Source organism: Xyrauchen texanus, chromosome 4 (genome assembly GCF_025860055.1).
Source record: "Xyrauchen texanus isolate HMW12.3.18 chromosome 4, RBS_HiC_50CHRs, whole genome shotgun sequence".
NCBI lineage: Eukaryota > Metazoa > Chordata > Actinopteri > Cypriniformes > Catostomidae > Xyrauchen > Xyrauchen texanus.
Window position 1 is genome coordinate 8,936,544 of NC_068279.1, and position 23,730 is coordinate 8,960,273.

At 37.4% G+C, this 23,730-nt stretch overlaps 1 protein-coding gene across 1 annotated transcript in view; it reads left to right on the forward strand.

Moving 5' to 3' along the window:
• Positions 1–23,730, forward strand: part of LOC127643109 (serine/arginine repetitive matrix protein 4-like) — a 67,377-nt gene that overhangs the window by 25,299 nt on the left and 18,348 nt on the right. Inside the window, exons 2-6 of the mRNA XM_052125685.1 lie at positions 14,371–14,511; positions 21,430–21,519; positions 21,977–22,036; positions 22,155–22,181; positions 22,416–22,466. Of these exons, the coding sequence (XP_051981645.1) occupies positions 14,371–14,511; positions 21,430–21,519; positions 21,977–22,036; positions 22,155–22,181; positions 22,416–22,466 (369 nt within the window). The remainder of the gene's footprint in view (positions 1–14,370; positions 14,512–21,429; positions 21,520–21,976; positions 22,037–22,154; positions 22,182–22,415; positions 22,467–23,730) is intronic.

Below are 23,730 nucleotides of genomic sequence, written 5' to 3' on the forward strand. Positions count from 1 at the left end.
GATAAATGACTGTGGTGATGTGGGCATGGCCGAGCGACATCTGTGGATGGCCAGGAGAAGAAGAACGGTAAAGATTGACACCTGTGGGAAATTATCTCTAACAGCTGTTCTGTTACAATGAGAGCTGGAGAGGGATAAGAGGGCAGTCCAGACCACCGGAGTGGATAGAGAAAGTGACACACAAATCTGGCTGTGAGTGTGTGATCAATGTGCTGAAAAGCCATTCATGTGTGTGCTTACACTATAAAGTGCTAGAATAAAGACTTACATTCAGTTGTTTATCCAGCTCCTGCTTTGTCCTTCCACGAGAGAACTAGGAATATATCCCATGTGGTGTCGAAACCCCTGACATTTTTTTGAGGAAGATATGTCATCATAGAGTCCTCGCCCTTTGCCGAACTTCTCAAGATCCTTGTCAGCCTCCACCAAACTCAACATCAGTCTCTGCTTGAGATGCGTTAGAATAAGGAGCAGAGCTTCCAGGCCCTCCTTCAAGCTCAAGTGGACAATCGACAGGTGCTTCACTTCAAGTTCACCAAAATGTGACCAGAAGATGATGCAGAGGAGTATGTGGAGTTATTTGAGCGGGTGGTGGAAATTTTGAGATGGTCAGAGACCCAGTAGGTGGTCCGGTTGCTGCCGCTGCTGTCGGGAGACGCTCAACTGGAAGCCCAACAACTCCCAGGCACCAAACTTCTGGGGTATTAGGACTTGAAATGAGCCATCTTGCAATGGGTAGGCCGGAGTCCTGAACAACTTTATCGACATTTCCGCTCACTGACATTTAGCGAGCTCGGCGCCCGTTCGCATTCGCCCAACAGCTCCGTTTACCATCCCCAAACGGACGGCTTGGTCAAACAATTTAATCAGATACGAACTTCAAGTTCATGCATGAAGACACTCGAAATTGGGCTCGAGACAATATAATTTTCAGTACGAGAGGTCCCACAAGACTCCATGGGGTTCTCCCGTGGAGCCGTGTCAGTAGGCATGGTATCAACCAATCCAGCCTTTTAAGTTCGAGGTGATCCACAGGCCAGGGTCACAAATGGCTGTGGCGGATTTCTTCTCTAGAAATGGGGGGGGCTATATGGGCGATAGGGGGGTATGTGGTGATGTGGGCGTGGCCAAGCCAGACCGCTAGAGGGGAGAGAGTGACACACAAGTGACACACTAAAGGCTTTTCAGTGTGCTGAAAAGCCTTTAGTGTGTGTTTTTACACTGAAAAGTACTAGAATAAAGACACAATGACAAACCACTTATTCTGTTTTACAGAACTCCTGTTTTGTATTCGTCATCTATGTCTGGAATTGCTGTGATTGTCACATACAGAGGGAGCTTGCAGTGTGCATTGCTTGTGAATTCTATTTTTAGTCAAGGCAATTTAATGATAATAAGCTCTATTTGCATTTTCCAGCCCTATCAGACAACACAGACTGTAAAGGGTTCTCTGTTTGGTCATGCATTCACCTCAGCTACGCTAACTAACAATATTAATTTGCATTATTTTTTTACGTGATCACTTCTTACTTTAAAAAATTATCTTTCTTGATAAAATTTTGCTTAGTTCTTAAAATTATAGTTCACCCAAAAATTTAGAACTATAAAATTATAGTTCATCTCATAATTTACTCAACCTCATGCCATCACTTTCTTTCTTCTGCAGAACTCAAACAAAGATTTTTAGAAGAATATCTAAGCTCAGTCCTTACAATGAAGCTCCAAAAATTACATAAAGGCCACATAAAATGAATCCATAAAGCTTCAGTTGTTAAAAGTGGGTATACCATTGCCGGAAGTAGTGGAAAACATTCACAAAGGAACACCACTTTTTTCCTTTGCGAATGTTTTTCAGTACATCCGGTGATGGTAAACTCCACCCACTTGTGTATACTACTTAAGAGGGAAAAGATTAATCAGTGTGTTTGACCTGATGAAGACCGAGGATTTGGGTTGAAACGTTTTCAATAAACTGGAACATTTAGCAGTGTGCAAGCGTCTCTACTCATTTTTATAAACTTCAACTTGTTTGGATTGCTCCTGGGCAGGCTGGGCAGCTTTCCATGCATACAAGTGTCATAAATGTACAGCTCCTGTCTACTTGAACGGGTAAAGACTTAAATCTCCAAAATGTCCAAGATTATGATCAAAGAACATATTCAAAATCAGCAGCAATTTAAAGGAGTATATTCTATGCAATGTATATGGAGTGGCATTTTATATATACATATATATTGATAAAATGCCACTCTTGTATTTACACAATGTGGTGGCGTTCTTTTTGTTAAGCAATTATCTCCTAATTAATTTATATATTTTTTTTGCTTATCGTATAAAATCAGCATGACTAAAATTAATTGCCCTCCTTCATGAAGACTTCCTGCTGAGGTTCCTTTTCTTCTCCTGAAAACAGAAAAAGTTTTCCCAAATAAGCTAAAAGGAGGAAAGAAGTACAAATGAGTTTCTCATCTCAAGCTGATCCATTTGGCTTCTTTTGTGTATAAAATGGAGCCAATGGGTTTGGACCAGCCCTTACATCTTTTCAATCAAATTTCCGACCTGCTGCTTCTGAGTGGCAACTGGCCCACATCTAAGCTTGGCACTCGATGAAGTTTCTCTGTACTAAGAAGATAAATATGTTGCAGTGAACCAAGCCTAATGTGTTAATGGTGGACCCTTTGCTCCCTCAGAAATGCCACACTCCAATCATCAACCCCAGCTGACTCTTGTTCTTCTGTCCTATGCGCATCTCCTTAATTAGCTACAGTGTGCCCTCTGATTGGGCCCCTTATTCTTTTTGTCGATTAGCTGTGCACTGAGAGGCATCTTTTCTCTTCCCAGAAGGCAGACAGGAAGCATCATAGAGATTGGGCTAAATAAGGAACATTTCGCCTCCATCACTGCACAACAAAGAATACCTCATCTTCTCAAACTTGATTTTTTGGGGGTAATTTACAGACTAGCTGATGTGGTTCACAAATCCTAGATTTGTGTTTTTGGTTGTATCCAAAAATAGGCTATCTGTTCTTGACAAGGGTGTCATTAGAATGGTTAATCATGACCTTAAGAGAGGCATTAAAGTTCCCTCAATAGAGGCTTTACAACACTGCTAATCATCTTTATGCAGGCAACACTATGTCAAAACAAACCAAGAGTACAATTGAAACAGTGTGTATTGCTTAACTTAGAGCTGAAGTATGTCATTCCTGTGACACTAGCACAGATTTGGAATTGCAGAAATAATCAATGGTTTTAAAACAGATTTCCGAATACATTCCCCTCATCTGCTGTTGTATAAACAGTCAGATAGTCACGTCGCCAACTCATGCCATTGGTTGAGTAATGTTTGTAGGGTGGGTGTAAGTGGGTCGCTCAAAGCAAACAGAGGAATTGTAATAGTGCTTCAGAGACACAGTGTTTACAGTTTTTGAGAAAATGTACATATGAATGGCTTACTTTTAGTTGTCTCTGCATAATAAGCTGGGATAGAAGAAAGTAATTTAACACAGATATAGTTCCACACTTCAGCTTTAAGGTAATGAGTAAAAAACACCTTTGATTAACCCCTTTTTTCATCCTGAAAATGGTTATTTAAGTTACTCCTTAATTTTCAACTCAGAGATGAACCCTTGTTCCCATGTTGCATTCTCTTCTACTGTCTCCCAGTAATCATGAAGTCTTTTTGATAGAAGTTAATGAAATGAAATAAATTGGCTTGTAATGCATGGGAGGCTGTAAAGCTAATGGAATTTGAAGAGTTTCTGCGGGAATGGGGAAATAGGTGGAGATTGGTTGGGGTCTGTGTCCTGAGGGCTGCTAATATTTTTCACATATTGTTTTGTTTGTTTGTTTTTGCTTATGCATTTTCTTTTTTCCTGGAAATGGAAATGTCATTTTCATTACTGCAATGTTAAATGACTGTTTGATAGCTCTTCGTTCATTCATCAGCTCCATCAGTTTACTTTGCTTTAACAAACCCAGCAATTAGGGTGATACATTGATAGATAGATAGATAGATAGATAGACAGACAGATAGATATCTCCAGGTTTTATTTTCCTGACCCCATAGTTCTATCCTCAAGATCTCAAGCTCAGACCATGTGCTTTTTAATCTGCCAGAGTGTGATAGAGAGGTTGATCAGAGACAAACAATAGCTTTCCTAGTTGATGCCATACATTTTGAAAGCTCTGATGCATTACTGAGCTTTTAAAATAGAATTATGTTTAACACAAAGAGAGAAAGAGAAATAGCAAATCTGTTTCCATTTAGGGATGATGATAGTTCTATTAATGTTGCCTTAAGTTCTCCTGGGAAGTTCCTTCTTCGGAGTTCAAAAAGAAATTGGTCAGAATTTAATATAAGCATTATATCATTTCATATTTCTTTCTCTTTTTCACATTTCAACAAAACACAGGAAGAAAAATTCACAGTCACAAGTTCACAAACTGTACAATCAACATTCAAAAATATTATTAATACAACTTAGCTTCTGCCATGATACTTTAACTGGAACTCAAAGAAAATGACTTGAAGGCACTATACTGAACCCAAGGGCAATGGTGGAGAAGATGAAAATATGAAAGTGAACAAAAATATGTGGATTGTCATTTCTCCTCTGATTGATGAGTTCCAAAAAAGACTCTTTAGAGGTTGATCTATACAGTTAATACACTGAATTCAGTCAACCAGGATAAAAATATGAAAAACTGAGAAGGCACACTCCGTATGCACCCATTAGGTCATTAACATATGCCTCAACATGTTTCACCCACGTTTGCTTTGGGCAAAGTTGTAGTGGCAAGCTGTTGATTACTCATTGTGAACAGTGCCCTTTTCCAAAAATGCATTTCTACAGAATAATTGTCGAGCTGTTGTATAGAGTTTTTGGCGTGAGTGAGTGCTTGTGTCCATGTGTGTATGAACATCTGGAGTTTGCCTGTCATTATTTCCATGGCCTGGGGCAAAAGTCATCCAGAGTGAGAGAGAGAGAGAGAGAGAGAGAGAGAGAGAGAGAGAGAGAGAGAGAGAGCAGGGGATGGTAGGAAGTGAAGAGTGCTTAAATTGATTGATGGGTGGTTCGTAGAGTAGTGGACCGGCCATAATTACTCTTTGTGCCGAGTATGATAAGGAAATTAATCAAACCATTATGTTGCTCCATTTTATCATCAGGTAGCAATAATTGAATAAACCAACTTCACTTGTCTTCAGAATGACTTTACCCTCTATATGTGCTTGCTATCTTTCACACAGAAGATAGGAAATGTGTGCGTTATGTCTTTATAAGAGAAGCATTTTCCCTTTGTTTATTATATAAATTAGGAAATCATTCAGAAATTATCACTTTTTTATCATTCCATCTGTCAATCCATCAGTTCATCCTCATACCTGTCTATTTGTCAGTATCTGTTCCAGCGCAGCTCTAGTATCTAACATTATATACAAACTATGTGCAATTTCACTCATGTTGTAAGAAATCCTGGAAAATTTGTCTCTAAACAATTCACATGCACAGTTAGGTTGAAGCTTACTGTTGTTATGTTGTTCTTGTGTACCTCCAGCTGAGCAGTGCAAAAGTGGAATAGATGGGAAGGCAAGAATATGCTGTTAAATCAAGCTGTCTTATTGTTCTTAAATCCTTCATGTCCACTTCTATCATGCAGCGGAGTCTTCATGCAGAGTTGGAAATAGGGCAGTGAATTCTCGATTCGGCTAAGCTTTTTGTGGATTTTCTTCTCCCTGCCTACGTCCCCTGCTTTCCCCTATATCCCCACTCATTTTCACTCTTCACACTTTTCCCGTCAATCTGAAAGTGTCTGTACAAATCACTTGCCTTCCCTGGCTCATTAGGGACTTAGTGAGATCTGGGACTGATTTCTTTCTCACATGATAGCATGCAGGTTATTTCTTAGAAGAGGCAGCGGTCCTCATGTTGCAGAAATTTAGGCTGCTATAATTGTCTTCCCATTTTATCAAAGAAGATGCAACGGCTCTGCCTTGCACTGGCCAGACCAAAAAAAATAAAAAAATAAAATAAAATCATGGAAAGTAAAGCACTGTTTTGTCTTGGAAACTTTGATGCTGCACTCGGACTACTTGTGATGTGATAGCCAGTGATATATTCTATACATGTTCCCGCGTAATTGCTTTTGACAGTGGATTCAGTTTTTGGATGCGTTTATTGGCCATCAACAAGTGAAGGCATGAATATATTAAAAACATAATGTTTTAAATATACATAAGTACATGTTTAACATTCTGTTTGCTGAAACCTTCAGCTAAACTGATTATTTTTTTTTTTTACATTTATTTTACCGATAGACACATCCACTGTAGAAGGGGTGCAGATCCTAGAATCGTTCCTCTGGGAACTTCAATTTGGAATTACTTTCACACGGAGACAGGAAATGCTGCCCAGTCTTCAGTACTGTTCCTTGCCATCTGTATATAGTGTGCCCAAGGGATTGTTCTGCACATCTGCTGTTGTTAGGAGAGTGTATGTATCACTCAATAACAGTTAAACCTCCATAATTAGCACTATGTTCCTGATATAATAACAGTGTAATACTGCTGTTTATTTGCTGTTAAAGAGATAGTTTATCCAAAAATGAAAATTCTCTCATCATTAACTCACCCTCATGGCATTCAAGATGTGTATGACTTCAGAAGAATACAAACGAAGATTTGTAGATGAGTATCTCAGCTCTGTAGGTCCAGACAATGCAAGTGAATGGATGGCAACATTATTAAGCTCCAAAATCCACATAAGAGCAACTTACAAGTACTCCAGTTGACTCTGGTGATTAATATATATATTCTGAAACAATATGATAGGTGTGGTGAGAAATAGATGAATATTTAAGTCTTTTTTCTTAACTTTCGCTTTCTCCTTCTATTTTTGGTGATTCACATTCTAAGTTCATATCGCCCCCTACTGGCAGGGAGGTGAGTTTATGACAAAATTTGACTTAAATATTTATCTGTTTCTCACACACACCTATCATATTTTGTCTGAACTCATGGATTTAACCACAGGAGTCATATGGATTACTTTTATGCTCCCTTTGTGTGGATTTTGGAGCTTCACAATTTTGATACCAATTCACTTGCATTGGGAGGACCTATAGAGCTGAGATATTCTTCTAAAAATCTTTATTTGTGTCCTGCAAATGAAATAAAGTCATACACATCTAGGATGGCATGAGGGTGAATATATCATGAGTGAATTTTCATTTTGGGGTGAACTATCTCTTTAACACAAAGGGAGAAACTATAAAAAAAAAGAATTGGTCATCTGACCTTCCAAATGTTTTGCTGAGGTCTTTCTCTCTTTAGGTGGAGGTCTTGCACACACACAACGGTTCAGATTGGAGAAGAGGGAACATACATTCCCGCCTCCTCTATCCCTCTAAGTTTTATAGAGTACTCCGTACAAAACAAATAAGGCTGGGCACAGAAATGCATCTATTCTCTGACTGCAAATTTATCAGACAGATTTTGAAAGTTTGGATGTTTGCATGAACTGTTGCTCTTGTGCCCTGTCATGAACACGCAGAGTAGAGCAATGGACAGTAAACAGTTTCACTAAGTAATACATTTATAATAATACATTTCTCACCTAACATTATCGGATGCTTTCAAAACAATCATGAGTTTCATTGGATACTTTATATGATGACTGAAGTATAGCCTACTTTTGCATTCTTTTGAAGCTTGAAGAGGTAGTCACCATAATCTGCCATTGTATGACATCACTGAGCACAATATTTTTATTTTTTTTCCCTTTTGTGTTAAGAAAAAGATTAATTCATATGAGTTAATAACAATACAGGGGTGAGTAAACAATGAATACATTTTCCTTTTTAAGGTGAACTAAGACCTAACTAAAACCTTTAAAGCTTTAAATGAAAATAGGACACTGCTTAAACAGTATTATCACGTGAAATTCCCAGATTTACAGTCTAAAATTTTCTTAGCTTTTAACACTAATGCAACATGCAGAATATCATTTCATTTTCTTGCTTATCTTAAAGCAACATAGAAAAGCCAGTTAGTCTCCTTCTGGATCTACATGGTCTTGATTACTTAAAATTGTTTAATTGCATGATGTCTGGCCTCAGTATACCCATCATAAGAATCAATATCATGATGAAAAGAGGCTGGCTTTAACCCTGAATTTTAAGCAAACAATATCATCACTTTCCATTTTGATAGATGGAGCTCTGGAGTTTGTTAATCGGTATCCATCCTTAATTAACTTACTCAATCATGTCTCTCTCTCTCTCTCTCTCTCTCTCTCTCTCTCTCTCTCTCTCTAAATGATCTCTGCCAAATGATCTCTGCCTTTTATTTTGTGAAAACGATTATAAGTTGTTTGGCTGTGGATCTGACAGGGATAATAGCACTGAATGGTCTCACTGAACTACAGAATGGGGACTCGCATATCAGATCCGCTGTGGGAGGATGGAGTCTCATTTTATGTCTGTTATCCTCTTGCAGACCCAAAGCCTAGGGAGTAGATGTGACTGTGAGGCTTTTAGTACTAGAGGTGAAACTGCTCTGATTTTAAAGTTTTTACTGTTTCTGCAAGAGTGAAACATGCAAAGATTAAAGGACCATTCTGTGTCTATTCAAAGTCGAACCTGCATTAAAAAACATGAAATAAATGTTGTTTTATATATATATATATATATATATATATATATATATATATATATATATATATATATATATATATATATATATTTTTCCCTTCAAGTCCTATGACAAGTCCTTTTGTTGAGTGTTAACGGCATTAATTCGTGTTATTGTTAAAGCTTATAATTGTAGGTCATAAGTTAGCTTGGTTGAAACATCACATATCTGGGTGCCATGGTAACTAGCAGCATCCTTAAATAACACTTTCCAGGATGAATCAGAGCAAGCTAAGAGTGGCCTTAGAAATTAAGAGCTATATATTGGAAATGTGCAGACAGTTATCCCATTAACGTGTGCTAATCCTGTGGCTTTCGCTGCTGCGCAATGTCTCCGTCTCTATATCAGTGTCTCCCGCTGAACGCATTTACAATATGGAATAGCCAACATGGAATCTCAGTTTGTTCAAGTCTGTTTTTAAGCCAGTGGGTAATGAGATCTCATTAATGTCACTGTTGTTTGTCCTAGACAATAACTAAATGTAATCTCACATCTTATCTAGAGTTTAACAAACTGAGCTCACATTTGCCAAAATACCAATGTCTGCAATTAAAAGTCAGACATTTCAATATGAACTCAAATATTTCTCATTAACTGATTTTCTGATCCATGCTATCCACATTGTTTGTATAGCTCTAGTCTATATACTCTCACTGTATGTAAATAATTATTTGTTTCGAGACCAGAAACTCCACTGACTGCCCTTCCTCACACGTTATATGTTATTCAAGGACACAATAGCAGTCACGGGACACAGACGATTGCCTTCCAGCTGCTCCACGTCAGATTACCACAGATTGTCACGATTGCTGAACTTTGTGTAGGGCATTGATTTGGCCAGCACCAGCCCTGGTGTGTTGTGTTCATATCTATGAACGTCTGTAAAAGCCTTCTACAGTGTATTCTCTGTTTCTTAAATTCATTTTACTCATGTGAAATTTCTACCACACACTGTTTATTATGTGTTTGTGTGCATCCTGAACCATCTGTCTTCTCTTTCTTGATCACCCTCCCTTCTCAGTCTTCCATCAACCCCCAAAAGTGCCTTTCACTCCCATCACACTGAGTATCAGTAGCACATGACAGAGGCAGAGAGGGGACCCAAGTCAGGGGCTGTGACTCATCTACAACAACAGAAACACTTCAACACACAACCTGGAGAGCTGCCATTAGACTGCCTCTGAGACCCCACATCACAGCACAAACAATACTTCATAGTCATACATTTTCTATGCTCTTTAGAAGATACTCCCAGCTTGCCATGTGTTATTGTCTAGTGCCTGGCTGATTTTGTTTTTGTGGACACAAGTTTGTAATCATCATAAACCTACTTATAAATAAACCAAAAAATCTGAAAAAATTTCACACGTACAAGACAGCGTTCTTCATGTCTTTGAGGGAATGAACTACAATATCATGAAGCATTGCAAAAGACGTATTCAAATTAAAATGGATGGGAAAATAGAAAACTATTGATTTAAAGTTGTCCATTGTTACGATACCAAAGGATCACAACAAACAAAAGGAGGAGACGAGCATACTTAATAAAATAGTAACACTTTATTAAAACCTCACACTTTATGGAAGAGCTGTCATAAATGGAATGATTCGGTTTGAGTTAACGTAGACACGGACACAGAGTGATGTAAGTTGGATGGAGCCCAGATAGAATCAAACACCTCTACCACAGGAAGGAAACGACTTAAGTATAATGGAAACCCCACACTCCTGTAAATTCCCAATCACTCATCGGCCAGCCAATCACCTGCAAAAAGACACACAGATGCACATACAGAAGGGACAAAGAAACACAAACAGGTAGCAGCCAATAGGATCGTCACATCCATTATATCGTTTATTAACAATATATATATACTGTATATATATATATATATATATATATATATATATATATATATACAGTATATATATATTGTATATATATATTGGTAGGGAACCCAACTTGATTTCATCATCCACAGTCCATGGGAGTGGATGATCACTGCACAGATTCTTTGGCAAATATTGTGGCCATGATTCTCTGATTTATGGAACATTCTTTGCAAGATGATGGGTAATGTAGTTATACACCACAAATTCCGCTCTTACACAAATGTAAAAAAATTAAGTTGAAATTATTGGACTGATGCCGTCAGCAGAAGCATACTGTAAATCATGGATTAGCAACCTTGGAGCTAACAGTAGGTCTGTCTTTAAAGGTTTATAAGTTATCTTTAAAGTTCAGTTCCCCTATGGAAACAATAAAAGGGATTTCTTCTTCCGGAACCAGACTGTAGCTGTAGCTAAGCAATTTGTCTTACAATTGTTGTCTGGCAGATGATGAAAAGGGTGGAACAAATCGCACAGATTTACAGTGCATTGCAGGAAGGACCTGAAACATATCTAGTGACCAGAATATCATAGAGACTTAGGGGTGTGCTCTTTTGACTTTGGCAATTACCTACCAACCACCCAGAACACAATAGCAACACTCTTGCAATTCTGTCTCTTACAGTGCTACAGTAAATGATCTGCAGCAAAAATCTAACAAATCTCTCTCTTATTATTTTGTAAGTAAGCTTTTCCCGCTGTGAGCTTTGAATAGTCCTCTTTAGACATGTCAAACAGTCTTTACTATCCACAGTAATGGATTACAAGCACACAAGACTGCTTTGAATGTTAGCAAGCTCAAACTGAAGCAAGAGCTCATGTGCATCCGCATGTTTGTGACATATATATACAACACGCCATAAATCCGTCTCCCTGTAGAAAAGTTCTCCCATAAATTGAAGCCGATCAGAGGAAAGTCATTCCGTGATGGGGAAACCAATTTAATTTAAAGATCTCATCAGTTGCCTCTCTAGCTGACTGCTAGAAAGAAAGAGTCACAAGGCTGGGTTAAAAGGAGCCTGTGAAAAATTAAGAGAAAGCTTCTATTAGGGTGCAAGGCTGTATTATCACAACAGTTACTGCCTTCTAGATCTTGGGTTCATTATCATGCATTATTTAGGAGGTGTTGCTGGAAGCATTGTAAACTTTATTCTGTTTACTCACCAGTGTGCCTGTTGCTTTAGAAACTACTGTAATTTGTGCATTTGATTTATACAGAGCTTAACCTTGCTAGACCTGTGTTGCTGATCTTTGAACCACTCTTTTTGTCAAGCAGGACATTGAAAAGATGTTGGATCAAAACACTTGGTGTTCGTGGAACAGCATTGCTATCATCTATCATCAGATTTTAAAGTTAAGTTTAAGGGATAGGGTTAGGTTTATATCTGGGATTGGGGCTTGAAGAGAATTCTTATCAACCAATCATTTCTGCTCTGACCCCAGCTTAGCTGGGATATGCGGGGGAAAAAATAATTTCACTGTAAATGTTCAAAATGTATAATGGGTGACAAAAAAATAAAGGCGTCTACTTTCAGTCTGATTTTATGGTTAGGTTAGGGATAGGGATGGGTTTAGGCAGGAATGTTGTTCCAAAGTCAACAAAAGATGTTGATCCATGAACACTTCCTGCTTGGCAAAATCACAGTCACATGGACCCTTGTCACAGACTGTGATGATGTTTCCTCCTGATTTAGCAGTGTAAATCTTGCAAACATTTAAAATGTAATTATATAACTTAAATGTATAATTTTTTTATTATGTTAAATATATAATATTATTTGTATAATATAATATATTTAATACCAATGTTCAATAACAAAATAATTGGTGTTGTATTAACCTGGCATTCAAAAATAAATAAATTAAATTAAATAAAAAAAAATTACTGTAGTTTTAAAAACAGCTAAATTTGGCTCCATAATCTATCTATCTCTATTTTTTTTTCCCATCTAATTTTTGGGAATGTAATAGTGGATATTGCTTTTTGGAGCAAATGAGAATGCAAAATTTGTATTTGTATTTGCTGTGGTCTCCCATTCAAAGCTGTAGTTTACTATATCCATCCATTTATGCATTTGGCAGATGCTTTTATCCAAAGTGAATCACAGTGCATTCAACGTATACTGTACATGTTATCACTGCAAGCCATTCCCTTGGATCAAACCTGTAATATTGCCGTTGCTAGAGCCATGATCTACCAGTTGAGCTACTGGAACATCACTGACATATGTGATCTAACTTAGATCTCAATGTGAAGATGTTTGGGTCATTCATCAGCCCTCACATCAACATGTTTTCACTGATTCACCATCTGTAATCCTCTCCCTATTATGCCCAGCAGAACGATGAATTTTCCAATCACGTATAGGCACATTGGAGGGCCATGTAGGGCTGCAATGCCGGAAGGCTGACAATAATAATGTGATTGTGCTTTACCCTCTCTTATCCAGTGGTGCCAGAGGGCAGGCCTCCTTCTGCTGCATTGAGAGAGAGGCAATCAGCATTTAATCTGAAAGACTGATTAACTTCTCATTACAATCAGACACACACACACCATGCAGGCACTCAGACACAAAAATTTGTGCTCAATCATTTGGGGGCACATGCAGACATGTATACACACGTGTACACACACACACACACGTACAAACACACACACATAAACACACATGCGCGCGCACACACACACACACACACACACACACACACACACACACACACACACACACACTAAAGAGGAGCATCTGTAAGCATGGCATGGAGATCAAGTCAGTCCTATCCACCCGGCTCTAGCAATCAGTTTTATTTATGCATTTATTTTCAGACATTTTGTACAGAACATGTCACTGATAGGAAAAGAAGTGCTCAAGTGTCATGTTGCAGTCTATCTATCTATCTATCTATCTATCTATCTATCTATCTATCTATCTATCTATCTATCTATCTATCTATCTATCTATCTATCTATCTATCTATCTATCTATCTATCTATCTATCTATCTATCTATCTATCTATCTGTCTGTCTAATATATATATGGCAATATGTTATAAGTATAATTACAAACATGGTGTGCATGTGATATTTGCTGTTGTTATTTTTTTAATTAATATTTTGAAATTCTGCATATGAGTCTTGAGTTTTCAAACTATGCACCGAACAACCTTGAGATGCACAAAAAAAAAAAAAGAAAGAAAAACATCAAATCAGAAATGTCAGTTCAACTGAGGCTTGTAAATAAAGTCTACTCTGTTGACACCTCATTTGAATACTGAGCAGATGACCTCTGTATATATGAAGGTTTTGGATAGAAACATAAAATATTTCAATGTTTTGCAGCATAGAGAGCCCAACCCCTTCCATGAGCCTAAACATCAGTGCCCTTTAAAACTGAATAATGAAATCACAGGCATTTTTCAGAATGCCTTTTAGTGTATTTCAGTTTCATTATTTAGATATCACTTTACCCAACTGCCAAAACCAAGAAAAATGGGGATGGAAATGCTAATGGGTGAATCCACAAGGAAATGAGAGACAAAAAAAAAGACATTAGGAAAATTAAGCCTATTTAATTTACCATTTAGTTTTGTTACATTTTGACATTAACTACAGTTTTCACATGAGATTCTCCCTAATTTTGTAATTGTCTGTACTTTGCAGGGTTGATTTTCACTCTTCAGTGCTTTTCCTGGACTGCCTATTGGCCCTTCAGAATGTCTTGGCAAAATGTTGACAATATTTCCTGAATGTTTGATTCTAAACAGTTGTTCTGTTTCTTTGTTCTTCCAGGTTGGAGACAGCAGTTACCCTCGCACCAAAAGACGACAAAGAGAAAGTGGAAACTAAAGATACAGTTGCAAAAACTCATGAGAAAAACAGACACATCAAACACAGAGGACGCAAACATCGTAGCCACCACCGAGCTCGTAGGTCTGTATCTTCTGACACCTATTCCTCATACGTTCATCTTCAAAAACGTTTGGGTGCATTGGAGAAAACACTTTCCAAAATTTATATAAACTGCTCAAGAATAGAAACCTTCCAAAGTGTTTCTAAATGTATTATTTATTTATTTATTTTTCACAAATTGTGGAATGCATCATACAGTTGAACTACAGAACCTTTGCATAGATACATCTTTTCAAACATAAATCTTATTATAACCCCAGAGATCAAACAAATAAAAATATGATGCACCGAATCCACTTCTAAGCTTCAACCTCACTCTACAGGCATGAATTAGAAACATGCGGTGCAGACACAAACACTCTTATCTCTTTGCAACAGTGTAAACATTCAGGTGTTGCCTGAAATTTTAACACACATGTCTTTTATGGGGTCCTCTTGCTTCACGTCCGCCAAAATTCAAACTCCACTCTGTAAAAGAAATTGATTCAACACTGAATTCTAACAGCATAATTCCTCTGATAGCGTCAAAGTGTATGTGATAACACAGTGGAAAAGCAGTGCATCAGTATGTAAAATAGGGAGTACGCCAGCTTGAGTGTTTTCTCAAACACGCCAATCTTTAGGTGAGTTCGTGCCGAGTTTCTCTGCCAGACAGAGGCACATGCAAAGGCATCATCTAGTCTCAAACAGTGGCAATCTTATAATCAAACACCCAACTACAGCTAAACAATGCCAGATCAAAGAATAATTAAGTCAGATCAGTCTAAACCTCAGAAATCCATAACTGTTATTTCTTTATCCGTACAACTGAAGAATCCTAAATCAGGTACATAGACATTTGTGACATTCTTATTCCAATAATAGAACCATCTTATATATAATAAGAAATATAATACGGTATCAAATTCAGTCTCAATAAAGTCACATTTTATATAGATAGCTTCTATTCTTTTGGGTAGAACATAAGGAGACCCTTATGTTCAAAGTCTGTGATTAGTCGTGATAGCTCTTTCGCTCTGCAGGTTTGACAACTTTGGAGTGTGACAGTACTTTGTCAAAAGCCCTCTGCGTGATCTTTTCAATGCAAGACTTACTGCATGGGCTCTTAAATAGACTTTTTTTCATGCAATAGAAAGTTAACCACTGCTCAAACCACCTTAAGCATCTTGATTCTGTTTGTCAAAAGTATCATGTTACTTTTTTCTTATTCAAAGAATCACGGTATGTACAGCAGTGCTGCCAGTGCAATCAGCTCTGAAGCCCTCTGTGAGATGTCCATTATCAATGTTCACAGCCTTTTAACTCTCTAGCCTTGAGAATTCTCCTGAGTGTGTCAGCACTCGGTCTAACTCACAAGACGACCATCTCTCCACGCTTTTCCTTCTGACAGCTGAAGTGATGGTGGCCATTAGGGGCGTGTTCGTCACCTGTGTGCATTCATGGTCAACCCAAACTGACGGAAGCCTTTAAAAGCCTGAGCACAACACACAAGCTGAATAAGCTTGCCAACACTGCTGTGAATAAGAGTTGTTGAATAGCATGTGATATTCTGGTTAAACTGGTTTTGCTTCAGGGCCCAGATTTTATATTGGACATCAAGTGGCGACCCACCATAGAAAAAAACATAACCTGCATAAAATGTATCCTAGGTTGTATTTTCTTTTATCGTGCATAGTTTTGTTAATGGTTTTCAGGTATAAATGCATGTATCAAGTGGCATTATTTTTGTTGTTGATATCAACAACAAAAGATACAGAATGTTTTCTCTTCCCCCTTTTAAAAGATTAGCATATTTATTTATATGAGCCCATTATATTTATTAGAATTTCAGACATCATTCAAATAAACCATATACTGTATTACACAGGAAAACTTTGTTCATTATTTGTCCACAAGTCTTGGAGGCCCAGGATGTAAAGTCCTTTATGAACTTGCCATTATATTTACAGTGCTATGATGTATACGCAGAGGAAAGACCATAGATTGCTCCTCATTACCATGGTTAGGTCAATGCAGCTAGTCTTTATAAAATAATATTAATAAAATGTAGTGTTTATGAATAATTGTATAGATTCTACCTTATATACATAAATATCTAAATATACATTATTTAATATGAAACTATAACATGTTTGTCAAAATATGACCGTTACTGTTACTACTGTAACATCGTGAAACAGTATTGTAAGGGTGATGATGTGTAATTTAAAAGAAAACTGTTCAACTCATTGCTGTTTATGATTTTGGGGCTACCTGTTTGAGATGGTTGAATAACGCTATAGCGATTTAAACTAGTATTATTCTCACTAGAATTTAAATGGATGTTGATGTGAGCGTGAGCACCATATATACAGTAGATTAGAGCAGAGCAGATCGTTGTATGCCATATTATCATTAAATTTGCCTCGGCACTTGGGCGGCCGCTAAAATTTTTTAAATGGAAGACCCATGGCATTGTTTTTTTTACTGCTGCTCACAGTTGAACTGTTCTCTTTGCAGAGCCATGCTGTTCCTTACTGATTTGGCCTTGTTGGCACGTTTAAAGACATTCCACATGTATAATTTTTTTTTTTTTGTCCTGAGCATGGTTAGCTGGAATCAAAACAAACTGAACTGTCCTCTAGTGGAAATGCTACTGAAACCATTACTCATAATACACAGAACCATTCAGACCAATGGCAGAATAGCACTTGTAGAGGGAACACAGTCGGTCAAAGAATAGTGTCACAATACCACTTGGACAGAGGTTAACTTATTACCATTAGAATTGCCAGAAGTTACTAAGCTTTTGATACTAAAGTGTAGCATAAAGTTCAGTTTTGAGGGTGTAGAAAGAGCCAGGTCAGTTTGAAATCAAGTGAGAATACAAGAAATTGTTTTTCTGAAAGCACAAATCGCTTCTAATCACCATTGAAATCAATAAATTCACTGCTTTTCTCAGACACAGCTAAATATTATCTGCAAGGCACAAGAGAGGTTGTCAAAATTACGAGAATAACTTTTCATAATTTTGAAGGCATAATTTAAAATAGTTTGAAATTTACAAACAAGTCAGTAATGTTTTGCATCGTCTGTCATCGTTATCCAGCAAAGCTAGTGTTTTGTAAAGAAACCTTAACATTTAATGAAAAATGTAACTTATTCCTGACACATATACATACAGCACAAAAATACTGTATGACACAGGCAGAGATGATGACGATGACATGAAGATGTCAAGTGCAGTTTATTATGAATCGTGAAATCTGGAAACCCTAAGCCTAAATGTGAGACTTGACTTGGAACAAAATATCAAAGTTACATTAACAATAACTGACACTAGACAATGGCAAACATGAGGGCTTAAATACAAGGACATGGGTAACAGGTAAACAAGACAACCAATCACAAGACTAAACTTTAAACAAGATAACAAGACTAAATTAAATATAACCAATGAACAGACAAGACTAATAACAAAGCAATCAAACAATGAACCAATGAAAACAAGACACATGAACAGGGGAATCACATAATAAGATCACATGAGGGAACAGGAAAACACATTACAAGACACCACATGACCAGAACAGGAACTAAACCAGAAAATAAAGACATGAAAAAAAAGCAAAACACATACACGTGACAAATACATTGGTATACCATTTAACTTTTTTTTATGGTGGGGCCAGTGAAAATGTTGGCAGACCAAGTGAAAATATGAACTACTGGCTCAAACGGGCCAGCAGAAAAAAATCTTAATGTTGAGCCCTGAAGGCCAAAACAAAAGGCCATATATGTATTGTAGCATCATGTGATTGATTGTCAGGATGAGAGACACCAGCCAAATTTTCTTAACTCAACCAAAAAGGGCCTTTCTGGAGAACTAAGATTAATTGCAAAAGATCTTGGGCTATTGTAGTGTCAATGTGTGTGTGTAATTGCTTCTGCGGCAGAGTGTAATGTGATACAAAGGTTCCTAATTAAGCAGAAATGGCACTTTCTTTGCCTCTAATCAGCCTCTAATGCATTTCAGACTTGCTAATGTGGAGAGGGCTGGATGAACTGCCTTCCTATATCAAACCAAACAGCCTTTTCCACCCTCAGAGAGTGAACGGCCCACTTCCCCGCAAGCCCATCCACGTGGCTTGCTTGGCACATACTCTGTGTTTTGATCCATCTAAATGGTCTCCTCTCAGTGTTCATGTTGAATCACTGACTGTCTGGGCTAAGTAAAAGCTATGACAGCCTGCAATTCATCGACTGTCACGGACAGCACTCCCCTGTGTCTATGAAATATTATCCTGTTGCAGCGATGTGCCTCAAGATGGAAATCTCATTGCTGCTGCCATCATGTCTTTGACCTGCGCCAGTCATGTTTATTTGTCATGGAAATCCTGTATACCTTCTCCCATGTTATATATTATCATTACTTGACAATGTTAATGTACTGTACAAACGTATGGCACTATGTTGGGTTTATTTAAAAGTTTTATTCCTCCTTACTCCATTGCGCTCATTCTTATGAGACAAGCTCTTTCGGTTACAGAGCTTTTTAAGTTCAATATCACAAGCTAAAATTAGTTTATATAAATTATTTTATATAAAGTGGGTCGGTATCAGAAAATCTGCCTTTGAAAATATCATAAAGGTCAGCTCTTCTGTTCCATGGGCCTTATAATTGTTTGAATGGTACAGATTGGGGGGATTTTGAACGTCTAATGGGTTTTTTTGGGGGTTCAAAGGATTAAAAGCGATGGAAGGACATTACTTGATGTGGCTAAATTAGATAGAGACAGTGGGAATAGTATTTGCTCATTCCCACTTTTGGCCTTTATGTTATATAATTCATCTTCGTTCAGATGGTTGGAATTTTAATCTTTGAAATAATTTTGCTGAATAAAATGCTTTTAACTTTTTCAGCTCACCTCTTAACTTCAGTTTGAAAGAGGAATATTGGTAGGTTCACGCCCACATTTGATTTGATCTGTATGATGACTATGAATTTCTCCTGATAGAATGAGAGTGGTGTGTCATTGTTGCAATCAAAATAATAATAGTGTGCTTTAGAAAACAGTGAAAATGTGTCATATATTCATGTATTTTCCTATGTGCAGAGGCAGCCTTTCTGTTCATATTTACTTGTTGATGATTGCACTTGATTTGCTTCCCAGTGGAATTTTCTCTCTAACCAACTGTAGCTCATATTCAAGACTCTCAGTTGTAGATACAGAACAGTATCTCTCTGTTAAGCTACAAATCCTTCCATGCTTGCTCTCTCCTCAATGTCATTGCATTTTAAAGATGCTTTTGAGGCAACACCTCAGTGCTTTTAAAATGGCACACATGCTCAACCAGGACATCACGTCCATTCTGTCTGATGCTACTAAATGTAAATTTTTAAAAGCTGCCTGTCATCAGAACATGCTGCTCTCTCTCTCTCTCTCTCTCTCTCTCTCTCTCACTCACTTTTTCTTTTCCCTCTTTTCCTTATTGCTGTCTGTTATCACCATCTTCATCCCCAATTTTTTTCAAGTGCCATTTTTGGTCTTCAGTTCATGAATTTAGATGCATCAGTCTTACACATTGTTCATGCGGAATGGTGAACATGATTTTCACTTCTGAATGAATGAATGAATAAATGAATCGAAGCGCTTTACATAGTGACCATGGGACTCTACTCAACCACCACCAGTGTGCAGAATCCACCTGGATGATGTGATGGCAGCCATAGTGTGACAGTATGCTCACCACACACCAGCTATTAGTGGTGAGGAGAGAGTAGAGTGACAGAGCCAATTCATGGATGGCAATTATTAGGAGGCCATGATTGATAAGTCCATTGGAGGGAATTTGGCCAGGACACCTGGGTTAAACCCCAACTCATTTACGAGAAGTGCCCAGGGATTTTTAATAATGTCTCATCTGAAATTTGGTGCCTTTTTACAGTATAGTGTCCCTATCACTATACTGGGGCATTAGGAGACCATACATACTGTAGGGTGAGCACCACTGCTGGACTTATTAACACCTCTTCCAGTGGCAACCTTAGTTTTCCCCGGCAGGTCCCCCATTCAGGTACAGACAGGCTCAACCCTGCTTATCTTCAGTGGGTAAGCGTAGGAGAGCTGCACGATGATATGGCTGCTGGCCATGAAAAAGCTTTTTCTGAAAAGACCAGCATCTATTCACCAGCATATGTTGGTTTTTGAATGCTGGTGGCAGACGGCTTACAGTAACTAATTTACAGTAACCCTCAAGAATGATCATGCTGGTTGACCAGTTTTGCTGGTCACTAGCTAGACCAGCACAGTAAAATTAAAGCTTTCTGTAAAGCAAGATGTGAACTATAGCTTTCTCACTCTCTCAATTTCTCATCTCTCTCTCACCATAGTAACACTCACAATGAGACTTCCTAAATAAAATTAAAGCAATTTAGGGAAGAGCATGGTCAAATAATGCTGCATATTACAAGGCTTATGGTATATTAACAGACTTATATTCTTTCCCAAATTTCTTATTTAATGTCTGCAATTGCCAAGTCAAATTCCTCATAAGAGCAATCTTACCTGGACAGTAAAAACATATTCTGATTAAGACGCTTTAACTTCTCCTTTCAACAATTGTTCCAGCTTCAAGCATATCTCCATTACTACATATCTGACCTTTTTCTCTGTAGTCATGTTGTATTGATCCAACCCCCCTCTATTAGACAACCATCTATCTAACTTTTCTGCATCCATTGCTCAAGAAAAAATTATATTCTGTCAGGTTGTAATGTTAAAAATCATTCAGTGTCTTTCTAACTGAACTCTGACCTTTATGCAATAAATGACTCTTTTCCTAATGTGGTCATTAATCACACTTTTACTATTGACTAATTGTCATTGTATGACCTATGAAATGAGAATAACAGAAAGAGATTCTGACAAATGGATTCTTTTTCTCTTGTTTTTTCAGTGTGTCTTTTGATGCTGATCTTTCCCCTCGGCCGGTGTATAAAGCGAAGAAAAAGAAGAAGAAGTCAGAAAGGAAGAGGAGGAGACAAAGGTCAGCCCAACAAACAAATTATCTTAATTATTTTTAACCATCAACAAAACTGAGAAAGACATGCAATACAGACAGAGAGACAGACAGACAAGATAGATAGATAGATAGATAGATAGATAGATAGATAGATAGATAGATAGATAGATAGATAGATAGATAGATAGATAGATAGATAGATAGATAGATAGATAGATAGATAGATAATTATGCATTATTATTTCTTACTGTAAAATAAGAGATTGCATGATCAGAAAAGGAGAGGGAAAAGTCCCTTGTAATTAATCTGTACGACTTCGGCTATGTTCTTTGTCTACGTCTTTGACCCATATTCCAAGTAAATGTCAGAATTGTAATTGATGGGTGAACTTTCCCCTTACTGGTTTATGTCAAAGCTAAATTATGTTCATGCTTTAACTAAATGTGGCTTTGTTTGATCTCACTGGTCTCCCTCCTGCAGTCCATCACATGTGAGGAAGAAAAAGAAGAAGAAGAGCTCAAAGAAAAGAAAGCACCATAGGTAGTTATTGATTTTCACTTCATGTCATGTTTAGAGGTTTGTTTGGGGGCATGTTTGTTGTTCTGGTTTGTTTGATTTGTCACTGCTGCCTTTAAATTAATCTCTTTTTTGCCTCCAGGTCTGCCTCAAGGAAGGGGAGACACAGGTACATTTTATATTCATTTAATATTTTGTTGTTTAGAATACTCTTTCCTAAGATACAAGGGCTTTCTAGTGTGCTACAATGCTTTTCACACAGTACAAATAATATCTGCTCATTAATGTTAATGATTTTATAATAAATCCCAAAAGTGCTATTATTGTATGTAGTTTAAACCCCGTAGATTAATTTAAACCCACCAATAGTTTTCCAGTTCCCCCTTTTGTTTTGTTTTTACAGTGTTGCGAGTCCCAGGTATAAAAGAAAGGAGGACAAAAAACACAAAAAAAGGTTGGTCATTTCAAAATGTTTCTTTATCATTAAAACAGTTGAAAGTATTCTAGTACTGACAGTTTATGTAGTTATATCCAGTCCTCTCTGTTTATCCTTTATTCTTTAAAGACCAATGAATGTTACACTGTAAAGCACCTACACAACCTCTCATGCACAAAGTCATATTTGTTTAGATTAGATTACTTTGTTTTGACAGCCACTCCGAGTGAACCTCAGTTCCTCTCAGAGAGTGCTGTTTGGCTGCTTTTGCCATGTGGTAAAAAGACTGAAGAAGTGTTGTGTGAGAGCAGCTTCTCACTGAAACAGCCAAACAGCCAGAGTGACAGAAACATAAACCAATTTCATGGTGCTAGTTTGCTATACACACAACCAGAAAAGAAGAGCCTTGGTGGATTTTTGATCTTCCAGAATGTTCAGGTTGTTTGTGTGTGTGTGTGTGTGTGTGTGTGTGTGTGTGTGTGTGTGTGTGTGTGTGTGTGTGTGTGTGTGTGTGTGTGAAAATTGTCCTAAATTCCTTGTTCTCTGTAATTGAATTGTACTTAAACTGAATCTGTATTATCATAAGCTTTTATTCAACTCTGACTTTAAAAGGTTTGTATGTTGAGAGTGAATAAGGAAATAGTCAGGAAATGTTAGCTGTAAATTCTTTTATTCCAGCTGATTTTACTGTTAATGTTAATACTGTTATTTGTCACCTCATTATGTAACAAAGGGCAATATAGAAAATTAATAATTCAAATAAAATAAATAAAACCAAATATACATATAAACAAAGATGAATACATAAATTAGATATAGAAGGTAAAATTATAATATGTTTTCATGGGTCACAAAAGTTTAAACATAATAAGCATTTACTGGTAAAACTATGAAGGATGTGTTAAGGGAACATCTGAATGCATGGTCAATTTCTAGCTATTATTAGCTTTCAATGTAGTATTATTGACCTGTACTGCCGCTCCCTATATGCATATTACATAGTCTGCATTGTCTCCCTAATGTAGCAACTGAAACTCCACCGGTTGACCGGCATTTCTCGCACATATGAATCACGTAACTCCCCACCACTACACAAAAAAAAAAATCTCCCTTTTTTCACAATCCAATGTTGTCAGGTATTGTTTTATGGTTTGTTGACATTACATCGTCATGGCAACAAAGTTATAAAATTGGCTATCCACCTTTTTCCTGGGGGTCTTACTGGGGAAACGAATGTGGGTGGAACTTCACCCAGAAGTCGTTCTATAGCTGCAGTCATTTT